The 21,578-nt window shown below is 43.8% G+C and overlaps 1 protein-coding gene across 1 annotated transcript in view; it reads right to left on the bottom strand.

The window, feature by feature from the left end:
- The window catches only part of LOC132829823 (receptor-type tyrosine-protein phosphatase U-like), a 492,619-nt gene that overhangs the window by 272,598 nt on the left and 198,443 nt on the right, over window positions 1–21,578 (bottom strand). Inside the window, exons 6-8 of the mRNA XM_060847187.1 lie at window positions 18,392–18,507; window positions 16,417–16,594; window positions 6,721–7,014 (exon numbers count right to left, since the gene is read on the bottom strand). Of these exons, the coding sequence (XP_060703170.1) occupies window positions 6,721–7,014; window positions 16,417–16,594; window positions 18,392–18,507 (588 nt within the window). The remainder of the gene's footprint in view (window positions 1–6,720; window positions 7,015–16,416; window positions 16,595–18,391; window positions 18,508–21,578) is intronic.

Genomic DNA, 21,578 nt, shown 5'->3' on the forward strand with positions numbered 1-21,578 from the left:
ATTAAAACAAGAGGAGAACTAGGGAGAGGATAGGACCACTCAAATATAAAGGAGAGAACTTGTGCTTGGAGGCAAAGGATGTGGTTGAAATCCTAAAGGAGTACTTTGTGTCAGTATTCATCCAGGAGAAGGATATGGAGGATAGTGAGATTACTGTGGAGCATGCTAATACTGTAGAGCATTTTGATAGCAAGTGGCATTGGGTCTCTTGAAGAGCATTAAGGTGGATAAGTCCCTAGAGCTCAATGGTATCTACCCCAGGTAGAGGCAAGACATGAGATTGCTGGGGCCTTGACCAAGATCTTTGTATCCTCCCTACCCGCTGGAGAGGTCTCAGAGAACTGCAATGTAGGTAATGTTGTACCTCTGTTTCAGAAGGGAAACAGAGATAATCCCAGAAGTTATAGTCCAATGAGTCTCATATCAGTGGTTGGGAAGCTATTGGAGAGGATTCTCAGGGATAAGATTTACATGCTCTTAGGCACAATCAGCATGGCTTTGTGCAGGGTAGATCATGTCTTACTAACTTGATTTTAGTGTAGAGGAGGTGACGAAGGTGATCAATGAGGAGAGAATAGTAAATGGTGGCTGTAAGGATTTCAGTAAGGCTTTTGACAAGATCCCTCATGGTAGTCTCATCCAGAAGATGAATGAGATCCAGGGTGACTTGGCCACCTGGATCCAAATTTGCTTTGTCCATGGAAGACAGATGGTACTGGTGGAAGGGTAATTGTTTGGTTGGAGATCTGTGACTATTGCTGTTCTGCTGGATATGTGCTGGGATCTCTGCTGTTTGCAATATATTTAAATGAAAATGTAGATGAGTGGGTAAGTTTGCAGGTGATACAAAGATCAGTGGAGTTGTGGATCGTGTAGAAAATAGTCAAAAGACACACTGGGATATAAATCAGTTGCAGATGGGTGGTGAAATGGCAGATGGAGTGTTTAATCTGAGAAAGTGTGAGGTGTTGCACATTGGGAAATCAAATGTTAAAGAAAAGTATACAGTTAGTGGCAGGACATTGACTAGCATTGATGTATGGGAGGAGTCTGGGTTTAAGTCCATAGTTCCCTGAAACTGGCCACACAAGTAGTTGGGGTGGTGAGGAAGGCATATGCATGCTTGCCTTTATTGGTCAGGACATTGAGTACAAGTGTCAGAATGTCATGTTACAGTTTTATAATGCTTTGGTTAGGCCTCACTTAAGGGCATTGTGTTCACATATGGTTGCCACTTTACAGGAAGGATGTGGACACTTTGGAGGGGGTGCAGAAAGGTTTACAAGAATGTTGAAGCTACGGAGGTTGTGGTGAGACTTGATAGAGATCTATAGAATTATGACATGCATAGGTAGGGTTAACATTCAGAATTTGTTTCCCAGATTTGAAATGTCTAATACTAGGGACCACGTATTTAAGGTGAGAGGGGGAAGGTTTATACACAGAGAATGGTAGGTGTCTGGAACATGCTGCCAGGGGTGGTGGTGGAGGCAGATATGATAGGGACATTTAAGGGCTTTGAGATAACCACATGAATGTGCACAGAATAGAGGGATATGGATCAAGAATAGGCAGAGGTTTAATTTGGCACATCTTCAACACAACACCATAGGTCAAAGGTCCTGTCTTGTGCTGTACTTAACTATGTTCTACATGAACAGAAATGGAAAGAGGTTCTGAAGCGAAACTGTTACCATGGATTCTGTGACAGTTAATTCTAAATTAAGGCATGCCACAAGGCTTCCTTGAGACTTTGTGCTAATTTCACTGGCATCACCTAGGTCTTTGCAACACCAGAAATACCACCCTCAGTGATGTACCCATTGCTCGTGACAGTGTCTTCTCCCTAATGTGCAGAAAGATCACACCTCAGGCAAGGAACCTACATCACTTCAAAAAGGGCCATCCTCAGATCAACATGCAGGAATTTAGGAATAGGAGTAGTCCCTTAATTAACCTGCTGCCCCAATGACTCAGAGGGCCCCCTAGGAGACCTTGAACATCCTCTATCAGTGGCCATGGACAATGCCCAAGGTTAGTGAGTGAAGTGCAGGAAGTGAAGTGCAGAACATAAGTAGAATTACCTCCGCTACACTTTTATTTTTTAACTAGTTTGAGGCATATTGGACTAAATGGAACCAGTACTGTAACTGAGTGGAAAGCCCTCATTAACTACAAAAAAAAGTCCTAGGAAATGAAATCTTGATGCTCTCAGCACTGCTAAGATCAAGTCTCATCAGATTGCTTGACACCCCACCAGTCAACATAGAGCTGTACAGCATGGAAACAAACCCTTCTGTCCAACTCATCCTTGCCGATCAGCTATCACCAGTGGTGTGCCACACAGATCGATACTGGGTCACTGCTTTTTGCCATTTATATAAATGATTTGGATGTGGAAGTATGGTTAGTAAGTTTGCAGATGACATCAAAATTGGTGATATAGTGGAAAGCCAAGAAGGTTACCTTAGAGTACAAAGGGGTCTTAATCAGATAGGCTGATGGGTTGATAATTGGCAGATCGAGTTTAATTATACAAATTTGAGGAGCTGCATTTTGGAAAGGCAAATCAGGGCAGGACTTATACACTTTTCGGTAAGGTCCTGGGGAGTGTTTTTGAACAAAGAGACCTTGTAGCACAGATTCATTGTTCCTTGAAAGTGGAGTCACAGATAGATAGTGCAGTGAAGAAAACATTTGTTATGCTTTCCTTTATTGGAGGAGAAAGTGAGGTCTGCAGATGCTGGAGATCAGAGCTGAAAATGTGTTGCTGGAAAAGCGCAGCAGGTCAGGCAGCATCCAAGGAACAGGAGATTCGACGTTTCGTGCATAAGCCCTTATTCAGGAATGAGGAAAGTGTGTTCAGCAGGCTAAGATAAAAGGTAGGCAGGAGGGACTCGGGGGAGGGGCGATGGAGATGCGATAGGTGGAAGGAGGTCAAGGTGAGGGTGATAGGCCAGAGTGGGATGGGGGCGGAGAGGTCAGGAAGAAGATTGCAGGTTAGGAAGGCGGTGCTGAGTTTGAGGGATTTGACTGAGACAAGGTGGGGGGAGGGGAAATGAGGAAACTGGAGAAATCTGAGTTCATCCCTTGTGGTTGGAGGGTTCCTAGGCGGAAGATGAGGCGCTCTTCCTCCAATCATCGTGTTGTTATGGCCTGGCGATGGGGGAGTCCAAGGACCTGCATGTCCTTGGTGAAGTGGGAGGGGGAGTTAAAGTGTTGAGCCACGGGGTGGTTGGGTTGGTTGGTCCGGGTGTCCTACAGGTGTTCTCTGAAACGTTCCGCAAGTAGGCGGCCTGTCTGCCCAATATAGAGGAGGCCACATCGGGTGCAGCGGATGCAATAGATGATGTGTGTGGAGGTACAGGTGAATTTGTGGCGGATATGGAAGGATCCCTTGGGGCCTTGGAGAGAAGTAAGGGAGGAGGTGTGGGCGCAAGTTTTGCATTTCTTGCGGTTGCAGGGGAAGGTGCCGGGAGTGGAGGTTGGGTTGGTGGGAGGTGTGGACCTGATGAGGGAGTCACGGAGGGAGTGGTCTTTCCTTTATTGGACACAGCATTGAATATAGGAGTTGGGAGCATATGTTGCAGATGTACGGGACATTGGTTAGACCACTTTTGGAATGCAATCCTGACATGTAACCCTGGTCTCCCTGCTATAGGAAAGACATTTTCAAACTTGGATGAGTTCAAAAAGTATTTACAAGGATATTGCCAGGGTTGAAGAGTTTCAGCTACAGGGAGAGGCTGAATAGACTAGGGGTATTTACCCTGAGGTGTTGGAGGCCGAGGGGTGACCTTATGGAGGTTTATAAAATCATGAGGGGCATGGATAGCAATTGTGGCAGTCATCCCAAGTAGCAGCAAGAGCAGGAGCAGGCAACCTGAGGTGGCCAGCGGTGACAGCAGGAGCAAGCAGACAGGTGGTTCGTGGTGTGAGTGAGAGCAGATGGCCTGAGGTGGTCAGTGGTGAGAGTGGGAGCAGAACCCATGGTCAGTGGAATTTCCTGACTGGACAAACATTCTCTTCAGCCAATGATGACTGAAGGTTTCAAAGAATCATAGAAGTGTTCCAATGCAGAAGCCAAATCATATTTGTCATGGTTTGTTAAGTGAATCTCCTGTTTCTTCTCTATAGTCTTGCACATTATTTTATTAAAAATGTTCTCCACTTCTCCGTGGATTCGGGCGTCACACTGTACTTGGACATATCTTACCTTTATCCCCCTCCGTCCATGCATCAATGAATTTAATACACATCGTGACGTCGAACACTTTTACCGCTGCCTCCGCCTCCGAGCTTACTTTTACAATCAGGATCCTGCCTACCTTCTGAAGACCCCTTCACTCGCCTCCAACACACTCCATCCACCTGGACACCCCATGCTGGCCTATTACCTGCCCTCAATCTTTTCATTTCCAACTGCCACCAAGTCATTAACCACCTCAAACTGTCTACCCCCTCCCCCACTCCAACTTCTCACCCTCCCAACGCGCAGCCCTCCAATCCTTCTGCTCCAATCTCAACCTCACCATCAAGCCAGCAGATAAAGGGGGTGCAGTGATAGTTTGGCGCACTGACCTCTACACCATCGAAGCCAGGCGCCAACTCAAAGACACCTCTTCCTACTGCCCCCTCAACCATGACCCCACCTCCCATCACCAAACCATTATCTCCCAGACTATACAGAACCTCATCACCTCAGGAGATCTCCCACCCATAGCTTCCAACCTCGTAGTCCGGAAACGCCGCACCGCCCGATTCTACCTCCTTCCCAAGATCCAAAAGCCTGACCACCCTGGCCAACCCATTGTCTCAGCTTGCTCCCACCTACCTCGTGCTGTCCTATCCCCCCAGTCCAGGAACTCCCCACATACATTTGAGACACCACCCACCCGCTCTACCCCCTCCAATTTCCATTTTCCCGGCCCCCAATGCCTCATCTTTACCATGGACATCCAATCTCTCTACACCTCCATCCACCATGACCAGGGCCTCTAAGCCCTCCGTTTCTTCCTCCCCCAATGTCCCCAACAGCACTCTTCCACCGACACTCTCATTCGTTTGGCTAAACTGGTCCTCACCCTTAACAATTTCTCCTTCGAATCCTCCCACTTCCTCCAGACCTAAGGGGTAGCCATGGGCACCTGTATGCGTCCCAACTAAGCCTGTCTCTTTGTCAGCTATGTAGAACAGTCCATCTTCCGTGGTTACACTGGCACCACTCCCCACCTCTTCTTCAGCTACATTGATGACTGCATCGGTGCCATCTCATGCTTCCGCAAGGAGGTTGAGCAGTTCATCAACTTCACCAACGCATTCCACCCTAACCTTAAATTCACCTGGACCATCTCTGACACCTCCTTCCCCTTCCTGGACCTCTCCATCTCCATTAATGACGACTGACTTGACACTAACACTTTTTACAAACTCACTGACTCCCACAGCTACCTGGATACACCTTTTCCCGCCCTACCTCCTGCAAAAATACTATCCCGTATTCCCAATTCCTCTGCCTTTGCCGTATCTGCTCCCAGGAGGACCAGTTCCACCACAGAACACACCAGATGGCCTCCTTCTTTAGAGACCACAATTTCCCTTCCCACATGGTTGAAGATGTCCTCAAACGCATCTCGTCCACATCCCGCACTCAGACCACACCCCTCCAACCGTATCAAGGACAGAACCCCACTGGTCCTCACTTTCCACCCCACCAACCTTCACATTAACCATATCATCCGCCAACATTTCCACCACCTCCAAACTGACCCCACCACCAGAGATACATTTCCCTCCCATCCCTTTTCCGCTTTCCGCAAAGACCGTTCCCTCTGTGACTAACTGGTCAGGTCCATGCCCTCCAAAAAACCACCCTCCAGTCCTGGCACCTTCCCCTGCCACCACAGGAATTGCAAAACCTGCATCCACGCCTCCCCCCTCACCACCATCCAAGGCCCTAAAGGAGTCTTCCACATCCATCAAAGTTGCACCTGCACATCCACTAATGTTATTTATTGTATCTGTTGCTCCCGATGCGGTCTCCTCTACATTGGGGAGACTGGACTCCTCCTCGTAGAGCGCTTCAGGGAACATCTCTGGGACACCGCCCTGTGGCCCAACATTTCAACTCTCCCTCCCACTCTGCCGAGAACATGCAAGGGCCTCCTCCACTATCGCTCCCTCACCACCCGACATCTGGAGGAAGAACGCCTCATCTTCTGCCTCAGAAGACATCAACTCCACAGCATCAAAGTGGACTTCACCTGTTTCCTCATTTTCCCCTCCCCCCACCTTACCCCAGTGCCAATCTTCCAGCTCAGCACTGTCTTCATGACCTGTCCTACCTGCCAATCTCCCTTCCCACATATCTGCTCCACCCTCCTCACTGACCAATCACCTCCATCCCCACCCCCATTCACCTATTGTACTCTTTGCTACCTTCTCCCCAGCCCCACTCCCCTCCAATTTATCTCTCCGCCCTGGACACTCCCTGCCTCTATTCCTGATGAAAGACTTTTACCCGATACGTCTATTTTTCTGCTCCTCGGATGCTGCCTGACCTGCTGTGCTTTTCCAGCACCACTCTGATCTAAACTGTGGCTTCCAGCATCTGCAGTCCTCACTTTTGCCTTGTATCTCATCCAGACTGGGTACTTTGTCAGCTTTAAGTACCAGGCTTATTTTGTGATATGTTGATATAACAAATTAGAAATGACCTACCTGCACATGTAGTCTTGCTGATGAGTTTTGGTCCTACATCTCCTATGCCTCCCTTACCAGGCCGCGTTAGTCTGACACCAATCTGGTATTCAGTGTCTGGGTCTAAGAACCTCAGGACATAATTTGAACCATAAAAAATCGGGATGGTTGTCCAGGTTTTTGAGGTTTTTCCGTATACAATCTCTTTCTGAATAATGGGACCATCTCCATGAATGCGGTTGATGTTTAGGTCCAATATCAGGAATGTCGAGCCAATCTTTATCACTTTGGGTGCAGCAGCTGGTGTTGGTGCTTCTAAAAAGGAAAGAAGAAAATGCATTTACTTTATTTACACATTTTCCAGTAGTGACTGTAAAAACGTCAGACAGGTAGACCTCATAGAATATGATTTCCCTCATTGGGATTAACCTGGTCCAATCAGTGCCTGACAGATATAAACAGGAGGTCCCTTTGATGTGAAGAGCACTACTTGTCACTGGCCACTCGGGTGTTTCCTTTCTTCCTGGTGGTGGAAACCGAATAAAGATTTGTGCACCTTGTGTCTTTCACTGTATCCCACACCTGCGCACACACAACATGGGTGCTGGGGGGAAAAAAAACCACTACTGCAGTTAGGTGGTAGTGTGGAGGTGTATAAGGAAAAAAAAGAAAAAAAAATAAGAATGTCAGAGGTTTTAAAAAAAAGTTCGAATGTCACAGGTTCTGTTCACTCTGAGAGCTGGCTCTGAGGGAGCTGAATCAGTGTTGATGACTCTCCGCCTGTAAATAAAGGGTGACTTAGTGACAGGATACCAGCCTCTGTGGGGTTACTTCAGCATTGCTCATTACTTTTGAGTCAGTGATGGGATCAGATTTGCACTGCAGGGGCTGTTTTTTCAATGGAGCACACACAATTTTGCTCCTAATATTACCTCCAAAAAAAAATAAACAGGAGGTTCCTTTGATGTGAAGGGCACTGCTTGTCACTGGCCACTCAGGTGTTTCCTTTCTTCCTAGTGGTGGAAACTGAATAAAGATTTGTGCACCTTGTGTCTTTCACTGTGTCTCACACCTGCACACACACAACATGGGTGCTGGGGGAAAAGAAGCACTACCGCAGTTAGGTGGTAGTGTGGGAGTTAAAATTTTTTTTTTAAAAAATAAACAGAAGTGTCAAAGTTCTGTTCACTCTGAGAACTAGCTCTGAGGGAGCTGGGTCAGAGGCAAGGACTTTCCACGCGTAAATAAAAGGGGACTTGGTGACGGGATACTGGCCTTTGTGCAGTTATTTCAGTGGTGGCGAAAGTAAAGTATGATGCTGATGAAATTTGCTTGCAATAATTGTCTTTGAGTTGGGATAAGAATTTCTGGCATCATGTCATTATTTGGGAAGCTTGATTCATTTGATTCTGCCATTGAAGAAAAAAAAAGAAAAAAGAAAAGAAAATAAACAGGAGGTCCCTTTGATGAGAAGGGCACTACTTGTCACTGGCCACTCGGGTGTTTCCTTTCTTCCTGGTGGTGGAAACTGAATAAAGAATTGTGCACCTTGTATCTTTCACTGTGTCCCACACCTGCGCACACACAACATGGGTGCTGGGGAAAAATAAGCACTACCGCAGAGAAAAAAAGAAAAAAGATTTATAAATGAAAAAAATTAAACATGTCTGTCAGAGGTTCTGTTCACTGAGAGCTGGCTCTGAGGGAGCTGGACCAATGTCAAGGACTCTCCAATGTAAATGGAGAGTGACTTGGTGACAGGATACTTATCTCTGTGGAATTACTTCAGGCCACACTGGTTTTTCATTCTCAAAAAAAAATTAACAGGAGGGGCAGTGGGCCGGGAGGGGGTCGTTAGGGTTGACTGCCTGTCTCTTTCCCACATCTACATTCGAGCCCGGGTGTCCTTGGAGAAGGAGCACGTGGTATCGACCAACACCCTGGAGTTGTTCAGGGAGAGGTGGGCACCGCAGGGAGTGGAGTGCATTATTTCCCCCTCCAACTCTATTTTGATTTAATCCCTGCCCTTCCCTTCACTGTTTGATCACGCAGCATTGCCTTTTGATGTCAAGGGCACTGCTTGTCACTGGCCACTCGGGTGTTTCCTTTCTTCCTGTTGGTGGAAATTGAATAAAGAATTGTACTCCTTTAAATAAGCAGGAGTAGAAACAGGTCCAGGCAGCGGGCTTTGTAGGGGATCGTTAGGGCCAACTGCCTGTCCCTCTTCCGCGGTTACGTTAGAGTCCGGGTGTCCTTGGAGAAGGAGCACGTGGTATCGACCAACACCCTGGAGTTGTTCAGGGAGAGGTGGGCGCCGCAGGGAGTGGAGTGCATTATTTCCCCCTCCAACTCTATTTTGATTTAATCCCTGCCCTTCCCTTCACTGTTTGATCACGCAGCATTGCCTTTTGATGTCAAGGGCACTGCTTGTCACTGGCCACTCGGGTGTTTCCTTTCTTCCTGTTGGTGGAAATTGAATAAAGAATTGTACTCCTTTAAATAAGCAGGAGTAGAAACAGGTCCAGGCAGCGGGCTTTGTAGGGGATCGTTAGGGCCAACTGCCTGTCCCTCTTCCGCGGTTACGTTAGAGTCCGGGTGTCCTTGGAGAAGGAGCACGTGGTGTCCACCAACACTCTAGAGTTGTTCAGGGAGAGGTGGGTGCCGCAGGGAGTGGAGTGCATTATTTCCCCCTCCAACTCTATTTTGATTTAATCCCTGACCTCCCCTTCACTGTTTGAACACGTAGCATTGCCCTCTGAGAAGGGCACTGCTTGTCACTGGCTACTCGGGTGTTTCCTTTCTTCCTGGTGGTGGAAAATAAATAAAGATTTACACACTTGTTGTTCTTCACTGTGTCTGACACCTACACACAGGCGACAAAAAAAATAGGAGTCACAGACATGCCATTCATTCTGACAGCTGGCTCCGAGGGAATTGGATTAGTGTCAAGGATTCTCCACATGTAAATAAAGTGTGACGTGTGATGGGATACTGGCCTAATGGAGTTATTTCAAATACTATTCTTTGTTATTCTGTTGCCTTTTAAATTTGAACTCTGTGCCGTAGTAACATTACACACTTGCCCATTAGTGTAGTTGGAAATAACTGAAAACTCAAGACATAATTAGCGAAATCTTATGTCTGCAATAGTAGGATGCCTTCATTTCTTTGTGGTGCACCATATAGAATTGTTACAGCTGAATGCCAAAAAAAGGAAAAAAAGGAGTAGAAATAGGTCCAGGCAACGGTCCATGGACGGTGTCGTTATGGTCAATTGCCTGCTCCTCTTCTGCAGGTACGAGAGAGCCCGATTGTCCCTGGAGAAGGAGCATGCGGTGTCCACTAACACCCTCAAGATTTTCAGGAAAGGTGGGCACTGCAGGGAGTGGAGTGCATTATTTCCCCCTCCAACTCTGTTTTGATTTAATCCCTGCCCTCCCCTTCACTGTTTGATCATGCAGCATTGCCCTCTGAGAAGGGGATTGCTTGTCACTGGCCACTTGGGTGTCTCCTTTCTTCCTGGTGGTGGAAATTGAATAAAGATTTGTACACCTTGTGTCTTTCAGTGTCTCTCACACCTGCACGCACATATCATGGGCAAAAAAAAAACCGAGAGAGGAAAATATCGGCACTAAAATATATAAACAGAAGTAAAAACAGGTCCAGGCAGTGGGCTGTGGAGGGTGTCATTATGGCTAACTGCCTACCCCTCTTCTGCGGTTATGTGAGAGCCCTGGTGAAGGAACACGCGGTGTCCACCAACACCCTCGAGATTTTCTGGGAAAGGGCACTACAGGCAGTGGAGTGTATGATTTCCTCCTCCAACTTTTGGGCGGCACGGTGGCACAGTGGTTAGCACTGTTGCCTCACAGCGGGTTCATTGCCCGCCTCAGGTGACTGTGTGGAGTTTGCACATTCTCCCCGTGTCTGCGTGGGTTTCCTCCGGGTGCTTCGGTTTCCTCCCGCAGTACAAAAATGTGCAGGTTAGGTGAATTGGCCATGCTAAATTGTCTGTAGTGTTAGGCATAGGGGAATGGGTCTGGGTGGGTTGCGCTTCAGTGGGTCGATGTGGACTTGCTGGGCAGAAGGGCCTGCTTCCACACTGTAAGTAATCTAACTCTATTTTGATGGAATCCCTGTCCTCCCCTTCACTGATCACACAGCATTGATCTTTGAGAGGGGCTCTGGTTATTACTGGCCACTCGGGTGTATCCTTTCTTCCTAATGGTGGAAATTGAATAAAGATTTGTAGAGCTGTTGTCTTTCACTGTGTCTAACACCTGCGCACACACACACACACACACACACACAACATGGGTGTCGGGGAAAATACGAGCACTACCACAGTTAGGCGGTAGTGTGGGGGTTTTAAAAAATATATATATATTTAAAAAACCAGGAGACTTAGAGTCTCCTCAGAAAAAAAATATAAACAGGAGTATCCGGAGGGGAGAGGGTAGGTCAGAAGACCTCCCCGTGAGTTGCTCCTGGGCCTGGCCAAACTGGCCATAAACAGGTCCAGGCGACGGGCAATGGAGGGGGTCATTATGGCAATTGCCTGTCCCCTTTCTACAGCTACATTCGAGCCAGTGTGTCGCTGGAGAAGGAGCACGCAGTATCCACCAACAATCTCGAGCTGTTCAGGGAGAGGTGGGCACCACAGGGAGTGGAGTGCTTTATTTCCCCTCCAACTCTATTTTGATTTAATCTCTGCCCTCCCCTTTACTGTTTGATCATGCAGCATTGCCTGTTGAGAAGGGCACTTCTTGTTACTGGCCACTTGGGTGTTCCCTTTTTTCCTAGTGGTGGAATATAAATAAAGATGAACATACTTGTTGTTTCTCACTACAAAAAAAAGGAGTATCCGGAGTGGGGAGGGTAAGTCAGAGGACCTCCTCGTGGGCCTGGCCAAATTGGCCATAAACAGGTCCAGGCAGCGAGCCATGGAGGGGGTCGTTAGGGTCAATTGCCTATTCCTCTTCTGTGGTTATGTCAGAGTCTGGGTGTCCCTGGAGAAGGAACACCCGGTGTCCACCAACACCCTCAAGATTTTCAGGGAAAGGTGTACACTGCAGTGAGCGGAATGTATTATTTTCCCCCCAACTCTATTTTGATTTAATCTCTGCCCTCCCCTTCATTGTTTGATCACGCAGCATTGCCCTTTGATGTGAAGGGCACTGCTTGTCACTGGCCACTTGGGTGTTTCCTTTCTTCCTGGTGGTGGAAATTAAATGTACACAGAAAAGAGAAAAAAAACAGGAGATGAAATAAAGATTTACACATTTGTTATTGTTGTAGTTCTGTTCGCCGAGCTGGACGTTTTTGCTGCAAACGTTTCGTTCCCTGGCTAGGGAACATCATCAGTGCTATTGGAGCCTCCTGTGAAGCGCTGCTTTGATGTTTCTTCCGGTATTTATAGTGGTTTGTTCTTGCCGCTTCCGGGTGTCACCCGGAAGCGGCAAGAACAAACCACTATAAATACCGGAAGAAACATCAAAGCAGCGCTTCACAGGAGGCTCCAATAGCACTGATGATGTTCCCTAGCCAGGGAACGAAACGTTTGCAGCAAAAACTTCCAGCTCGGCGAACAGAACTACAACAACGGACACCCGAGCTACAAATCTTCAACCAGACTTTAAACATTTGTTATTCTTCACTGTGTCCTCCACCTGCACACACACATGACATGGATGCTGGGGAAAATATAAGCACTGCTACTGTTAGGTAGTTATGTGGGGGAACAAAAAGGAAAAAAAAAGAGAAAAAAGAAAAAAAAACAGGAGTATCAAAGTTTCTGTTCACTCTGCAAACTGGCTCTGCAGGAACTGGATCAGTGTCAAGGACTCTCCATTTGTTTCAGGAAACTGACTGTGCTGGCTGGATCACAGTCGGTATATTACTGCTTTTTGTGGGGGGAGAACCTGATTCCTGAACTGGCTGGATAATATAGCCACTTTGTTAACTGGTATTCCTTCTTTATTGAGGACTGATTTCTAAACTGCCTGACCCACACCGTCAATGTGTTTTAGGTGTAACTCAGTTCTCATTCAGGAATTGTTGTTTCACTGGCTGGTTGCAGTTTGTGTGTTACTCTTTTCCTATGAGAAAAGGACAATGTTGATTTTGTGGCAGGGCTTAGCCCTTTGACTTCTACTATCATTTTCTATTCCAATTCTATTCTGAAGTTTTTTGAAACTTGAAACATTATTCTGTTTCTCCAAAGGTGCTACCAGATCTACTGAGTTACTCAAGCAATCTTTGTTTTATTTCACATTTCCATTATCTACAGTCTTTTGTTTTTATAAGAGTAAGTAGAATTCTTCACCATTCCCTTTAGCTTGTGTGACCAGGAATGTTAATAAAGGGGTAGTATATGTGGCTACTGAAGATAAAATGAAAGTTCCAATGCTTTCAGCTTTAGAAAATAGTCATAATGATTTTTAAAGCAGCAACAAACAGTGAGCCAGATGAGATTTGCAAAGTTGCAGAAAACAAGAAAATCTGCACTTCAGCAAAGTCTTTCAGTAGTACTAAAGCATAATAACGATATTCTGCTTCTGAATGAGAGTCGAGAGAATGTAGAAACCTCATGTTCCCAGCATACTGTCAGAAACGGAAATAATCAACTTTGAAATTCTTCTTTTATTATCTTCTCATCCAAAATGTTTTGCAATAACAACAGATGTGGTTTCCACCATCTTGACAGCAAATCTTCCAGTGCTAAAAGCAATCCCTGAAGGGATTTTTGTTAATGATTTGCAGACCTGGTATGAGACTTGAAAAGTGAATCTATACTCTGCAGTCTTCCTGATGATCCACTCTTCTCTTTATCCTAAACTTGAGTATATGGCATAAGAACCTTAAGATGTTGAAAAGTGTGGCACTGGAAAAGTAGGAGAGTCAATGATTCAGGCATAAGCTCTTCATTGGAACCCTGCTTATGCCCAGAACTTTGAGTCTCCTGCTCCTCGGATGCTGCTTGACCTGCTGCACTTTCCAGTGCCACACTTTGACATCTGATCTACAGTCATCACTTTCTCTGAACCTCAAGATGTATCCACTTCTGGTCACCCAGTCATTGGAAGGATATTATCAAGTTGAAGAAGTTTCAGAAGATATTTACAAGGATGTTGCCTGGTATGGAAAGTTTGAGTTATAAAGAAAGGGTGGATAGGCTGTCACCTTTTTCACTGGAGCATAGCAGGTTGAGAGCTGACCTAATAGAAGTTTATAAATTAATGAGAGATATGGACAGAGTTGATGGTAATTGTCTTTTCTCAAAGATGGGGAAATTCAAGACTGTGAATGAGAGGGGAGACATTTAAAAAAGACATAGGAGGAATATGTTTTTACACAGAGGATGCATCCTAACAAAGTGGAGGTTGCAGGTACAATTACAATGTTTAAAAGACATTTGGATCGATAAATGAATAGGAAAGGTTTAGAGGTATAGGAACCGGGAGCAGGCAGTTTGGGATTCTGTTCAGCAAGGTCTGTTTCCATGCAGCATGACTCTATTACTCTATGTCATTATACTGTTACTATAGTTAAATGTTGATATTTCTCAGCTCTTCCTGGATGGTGCAACTTCATTATGCGTTGGTCTTTTGTTGTCAAATGATGTTTTTCAACAGAAGATATTATGCAAGAAGGAAACTAATTGATGCCCAGTCAAGATGAACCGGTACCCTCTCAATGAACACCCACTTCATACTGCTGTGGCAGGCCGCTGGCAACAAATCTTTTAAACCATAGGATTTGAAATGATGTTATTAATCAACTAATGTAATCTCAGCTGCTGAAAGTAGTTTCAGGCCAGTCTTCAGCCATTGCCTTCCTACATCATTTCAAATTATCATTGCAGGGACATTCTGACAGAACACATACCTCTGAATAACAGACTTCAGAAGGAGATAGTGGATTAGAAATACATTCACTTAAATTGAAATACTTTAGTGAAATGTTTCAATTGAAAGAATGCAGAAAATAGTTTCTATTAATGACGTTGCAAACTTCGAAAATAATGGAAGAGATGTAGGCTTGGAGTTTAATGAACATTGGGAATGTGCCTCTGGGTTATGCTGGATGTACCTATGATTTCAGTGGTCACATGACAGAAGACTGCTGGAAGACAGAAGCTAGTACAGGTGAGATCATTGAGCTCTACTGCATTATCTTCATGTACATATTATGAATAAACATTAGCGTCATCAAGCCATAGAGATGAATAGTCCAACTTGTCCATGCTGACCAGATATCCTAAATTAATTTAGTCCCATTTGCCAGCACTCAACCCATATCTCTCTCAACTCTTCTTATTCATAGACAGGAATCTTGATTAGCAATTATCTGAATATCGGATTATCTGAAGGAAATCTTGAGGTTTCCAACAGTGATCGCGTCTTTTGTTTACAGTTATTAAACAGGCACCATCTCCAAATAACTGACCACCAGCACTCTCTCTCTCCCCCCCACCCCCCACATTTCCCTGGAGTTCTACACAGGGGTATACTCTAAACCCCCCTTCCCCAGATAATCTCTCCAACGTTGTCCTGTACAGGGTAAAGGTCAAACCTGTCAAAACGTTGCAGTAAAAATTTGGGTGTGTACGTGTGTGTTATTTGGAGACTTACCCCACAAAAGCAGCAGCAACAGCGGCAGCAGGAGTCTTGTTGCTAGTATACAGTCTGGCTGGCCTGGAGAGTGGGCGGGGGCAGGGTGCTATGTTAGATGGGGTTGGGGGGGTTGGGGGGCAGTGTTGGACTTGGTTGGGGGGGGGCAGTGTTGGACTGGGTTGGAGGACGGGCAGGGAGTGGTGCTGGACAGGGTTGGGGGCGGGCAGGAGCAGGTGGAGGGCGGTGTTGGGCAGGGTTGGGGATGGGTGGGCAGGGGGCGGGGATTTGTGTGCGCCGAGTGCTGCTCAGACTTCTGAACTGGGAGCAGACTTATAAACCTCCGAGCCCCAGAGGAAAGGCACTTCGTCAATTCACCAAATAATCAATTATCCGAGTGAAATAGTGCTCGCCCATCTCGAAGATCCTCTGTGTAATCATTCAGATGCCTTTTAAACGTTGTAAATGTACCAGCCTCCACCCCTCCCTCCGGCAGTTCATTCTGTACATGCACCACCCTTTGCGTGAAAACGTTGCCCTTTAGGTCCCTTTTAAATCTTTCCCCTCTCACCCTAAGCCTATGACCTTTAGTCTGGACATCCCCACTCCAGGGAAACGACCTTGTCTATTTATCCTATCCATGCTAGTCATGCATTGTTTAAAATAAGTCTAGGAATCTGACCTGAGCTTGCATGAAGTACAGAAGAACCCATACTAAATAAGAACACCGGCCTCTAATGAGCTGATAAGTGACATTCTCTGATGGGAAGTATGCAAGATTCTAAAATTGCTGGAGAAACTCAGCAGGTCTGGCAATATCTCTGGAGAGAAAGTCTGCTGACAACATCTTCAGAATTATACTGAACAATAATTCTGTTTTGTTCTGCAGATGCTACCAGATCTGCTCAGATTTCTAGCAATTTCTGTTTCTGATTTGCAGCATCTGCAGTTCTTTGTTTTATTTTATCATAACAACTGTTTAAAATTGCCAGAGAAAGATTCAGGAACTAGGTCAAGAATTAAATGAAAAGGAATTGTATGTTAATAATAAGTAGCAATCTTACCCTAGCGCACTGTACAAGAAAACCTTGAACAACAAAGTTACCTCTAACAATCAATGCTGCAAAGTTAGACACTCCTGATCCACTTTCAGACTGAATCACACAACGATACAGGTCCTGGTTTTGCTTTGTCAACTGTTGTAGATGAAAGATTGCAATTAATATTGCAGGGTTGTTGTGTTCTGGCTGTGCTGATGGGTTGATTACGCCTCCATGCTGTCTCTGTTAGTGAAATCAATACAATAATGTTAAAATATAACAGCAATTTAGGAAGAAAATGTGCAAAACGTTTAATCAGGTGGTCACTCAAATAGCACAACTTGTTCCAACGTACAGTAGTTTTGACTTTGCACTGACATAAATCGTATGGTGTATTTTGGACATGATGACATTCAAAGCACAATTAGTGGAGGGTGGTAAACCTCACAGTAATTTTACAACACACCAAATAACTTCATCCGGACTCCATATTATGGAGGAAAAGTTTCCATTGATACTCTAGGATTTTTTTTAAAGTACAGTTTCATGCTACTACCAGTGTAGCAATCTTTGTTGTGATGCAAGAGTTGAAGTAGAAGCAGAAATAATTTGACTGTCATTGCACCAGGACCTCAACACAAAACTCGTCCCACCGTGGAAACTCCCAACTACTGTTCTTGTGTGGCTTTCTGTCATTGCAAATTTAGGTCAGGGTGAGAAGGTGTGAACTGATTAATTAGAAGCAGTATAAGTATCAGCTGCGACTCAGTCAGTAGCACTGCCCCAGCCTCCAACATGAGCACAGCAGGTCCACCTCCTGACACAAGCACAATGGCCAACTTAAGTTTCAGACCCCAGTAATTAGGCTGAAGTCCCCCTCCAGAGTTTTGAGAAAAGTCTAGATCTATTATTGATCTTTTTTCTGACATTAAACCAATGACTCATATGCTATTTTGGGTATAAATTAAAGATCCAAGAAACTACTTTGAAGAAAAACAGGGATTTCTCCATTCTATTCTGACCAGTATTTATCACTCTCCAACATAATAAAAACCAATGATTTAGTTGCTATCACATTGTAGTATGGGTACGTGTAAATTGGCTGTTGCAATTTCTGCATCACAAGCTAAAATACTATATATAAAATACTACACATCTCTTGAAAGCAGTATGATGTGTGTCTGTATGGTGATCAACAGAATGAATTAATCTTTTCTTTATCTGTTCATCAAGTGAGTTTCAACTGGTATGAGCTCAAAACTGCTTTGTACTTGTTGACAATTACATAATCGCTATTTAATTGTGTGAGGTAGGCAGAATTTAATAAGCCTGTTGAAAGAATATAAGCTTAGAAGATCTGATACTCAAATTAAGTAGATCTGTAAAGCTATATAGCAATGTAGATAATTAACCAATCGATTCTGTTCATTTTCAGATCCAAGAGGCATAATCATTTCATGATGGGGAGGGGAGCCTTTCTTATTTAACTCTAGAGAACCTGTAAGTCAATGACCTAATGGGCTCCAAGGTCATAATTTTTTGTCTTGTTGGAAAAGTTTTGTGTTTGGCAAATGTGTGGCACCTATATTACCTGCTCTTTCAGCAACAGCCTGACCTGCTGATTTTTTTTTTAGCACTTTTTATTTTTACTAAATCTGAATGTTATCCAAGTCTTCTGCCTTTAGACATGGACTACTTAGTAGTACTAACTGAGTCTGTTAATTACAACTGAAATAAGTGTCTTTCACAGGGGCTGGTGAATGGATAAAATGGTGCAGTTGTTGTTTAATTTTGAGAGTTTGAAGTGATCCTTTAAAATTGTAAAAATTGTAATCTTAATTTGGAAGAATAAAGGTTTGAAAAGCAGAAAAGTTTTGTTTCATGCAATTTAGCTGTTAGAGATGTGAACTCAATGAGTGTTTGACAATTAGTTGATGTTTTAATCTTTCTCTGTGATCTATAATTGGTCTGGAGATTGAAGGGATGCCAAAGATAAACTTCACTTATTAAAGTTGATTGATGTAAAACAAACTTACTTACCTGCAAGGAAAGACTTTGTGCCTTAGTCATTTGTCCCCTTGTAATACAATGGAAAGTTACATCCTGCTCAGAGTTCGTCTCCATATCTCTGAGTGGCTGAAAGTGTGTGGTGTTAGCTACAAACAGAAATAAAGACTGATCATTTATGCTTTCAATGAAAGCTTTTGCATGACAATTAGGACAGTGGCTAAAATATGTGTTTAGTTTAGAATGGGATAATTGTAATAATTTTCTGGAAATTTCTATCTAAATCTAAACCAAACAACGTAATAGAATCTTTCATTCTTTCTTCTGTACATTAAATTCTCATCAACATCAAAGCAGATATTAAAACTGAAGCATAATGTCCCTTATATAGTTTGGTTGATAAACAGTGTTATGAAATTCAGAGGTGTACTGTACCTTTAAGAGAGAGTGAAAGCTGGCACGGACCTGGAAAGGCACCGAGTGTGCTGAAAAATTCAAAAATGTGACATTTGGTTTTGAAACGAATACCTGGAGCTGAGTTGCTATGATTTACAACAAATTTGAATTTGGCCAAACTGTTTAAATGATGCCACAAGATACTAAAATGCAATTGAATTTGAATTTTACTGTTTTGATGACACCAAGCCAATGAGATGGTTCGATGTTTTGGAGTATAAAAATCAGATCATTTGAGCAGTTGGCCAGAGCGACAAAGAGCACCAACAGACTGCGCCCGCAGAATCACTTTCTGAAATGTACCTTTTCATATGAAATCTGTGAAGCATAAGACTGAAGAAAAAGTGACAGAAACATAAAGAAGAATCAACTTTGAATTTTTTGTAAAACTTTATCACGTTTTTTCGGATCAGAATATTGTTGTAGAGTGGGAGGTAGGTAAATTGATCAGACAAAAGAGGTTTATGGTGTGGATTGTTGTTGTTGTTCAATTTTTTTTTTACTTGGACTTAAAGAATAAATTGTTAATTGTTTTTCTTTAAATAGTGGGATTTGGTAGTTTTTTATTTGTCACCCGTAATTTAACAGATTGCAATGCAAGGTGTGCTTTCTGTGTGGAGAAAGTGAGGTCTGCAGATGCTGGAGATCAGAGCTGAAAATGTGTTGCTGGAAAAGCGCAGCAGGTCAGGCAGCATCCAAGGAACAGGAGATTCGGCGTTTCGGGCATAAGCCCTTTTTCAGGAATCTGTTTTGAGCTTTCTGTGTGTCTGGTTTAAATTAGCAGAAGGATTTAGTCCCTGTCGTAATAGTTTGGGGTCTCACGTCTGTGATATGGACAGGCTTAGACAGATCCAGTCTGAGATTTAGACAGATTTGGGATACGATAAAGCCCAGTAGATTTAAACACTTGCCATTTAGGGTCCTAGATCTTTAAATAAAACATGGGTGAGACAATTAGCTTAATTTTGGTTACTTGTGGTTGATTAATTTAAAAGAGAGAGAAATGGCTCTTCAAATTGCTAAAGAGGTTTTGGGGTTTAAAGATGATTCCCAAATTTGCCAAGCAAGTTCAAAAAGAAAAGACCATACTCTTACAGTTAGCGAAGAGGTTAGAATTGGGTTTAACCAAGGACAAAAGTAAAGCAGAAATTGTAAGGGAATTACTCAAATAATTGGATGTGTCTGAGAAACAGACCAGTGTAGTAGAGGTAGAAAAACTTAAGTTACAATTGAGGAAAGTGGAGTGAGAAGTTAAACAAAGGGAGAGAGAGAGAGAAAAAGAGAAAGAGAGGTTTTTAGCCGAGCAAGGAGAGAATTTGAACTTGAGAAATTGCAACTTAGCAAAGTCAAGTTAACAGGATTGGGATTAAAAGGGAAGGTATTGATACATATAAATATGTCAAAACTCTGCCACATTTTGATGAGAAAGATGTCAAAACCTTCTTTATTTTATTTGAAAAATTGGCTAGACAGATGGAGTGGTCCCACAACTGTTGGGTAATGCTACCTCAGACTAAACTGGTAGGCAAAGCTCTTGAGGTATTTGCCATGCTGAGAGATATGGGGTAACAAAATTATGAAGAGGTTAAACAGGCTATTTTAAGTGCTTATGAATTGGTACCAGAAGCATATAGATAGTGGTTCAGAAACATAAAGAAGGAAGCAGGTCATACTTACATTGAGTTTGGAAGAATTAAACATTGTCATTTTGATCGACAGGCGCATGCCTTAAAATAGATAAGACCTGTGAGGCTCTAAGAGAGATTATTCTGCTGCAGGAGTTTAAAAACTCACTTCCAGAGATGATCAGAATTCATGTGGAGGAACAAAAGTTCAGGAAGTGAGAAGAGTAGCAGAGTTAGTAGATGAATACACATTAGTGCATAAGACAAGCTGCCGGCAAGAATTTCATCTTGTGAGGGATAGAAGTTGGGAGAAGGGGAGATCCTACACTACAAAACAAAGAGTAAAAACTTGTGATAAACAGGTTAAAAAGAATCCCATGAAGGTGGAAAGGAGGCAAAAGGCCTCAGGTGTTTCCACTGTGGTAAAGTGGGACACAAAGTGACAGCACTGGTTGTTAAATAAAAGATGTGGTAAAAGAAGCTAAGCCAGTGGCATTAGTAAAGGTTGTAAAGGAAACCCCAAGGAGAGCCGAGGAGCTGCAGCAGAGTGCACAGCCTAGGCATGGGCTAAGTATGCAGTTAGTGTCTGATCCCTATAAAGAATTCATCTCCGTGGGTAATGTTGACTCAGAAAGAACAGGGGGAGAAGGGCAAGAAGTTATAATTTTGAGCAATACAGGATCCAACCAGTTTCTAATAGTAAGAGATGAACGAATTTGCACTCTTTTTGACCTGTCACTCGAGAGAGTGGTAATTTGTGGGATAGTTGTATAGAAATTTAGTGTTCCCCTTATGTAAGATCAAATTGGAGTGCCAACTCAAGACTGGGAAAGGTACAGTGGGAGTATTGACAGAGTGCCAATTCCAGAAATCCAATTTGCTCTTGGGAATGATTTACCAGGGTCCAAGATGGGAGTAACACCCCTCATTGTGGAAAAGCACAAGGAAGACCAGGAAACTGAAGAGTTAAAAGAAAAACATCCTGGTATTTCCCCAGACTGTGTAGTAACAAGATCCTACTATCATAAATCACAATACAAAGTAAAAACTAAAGAGAGAGATGAAGGAGTCGAGGTTCAGTTAGCAGACACCCTGTTTGATGTAATGGTGCAGGAAAAACCTGAACAGGCAGAGGGTCA

The sequence above is a fragment of the Hemiscyllium ocellatum genome, chromosome 30, assembly GCF_020745735.1.
Source record: "Hemiscyllium ocellatum isolate sHemOce1 chromosome 30, sHemOce1.pat.X.cur, whole genome shotgun sequence".
NCBI lineage: Eukaryota > Metazoa > Chordata > Chondrichthyes > Orectolobiformes > Hemiscylliidae > Hemiscyllium > Hemiscyllium ocellatum.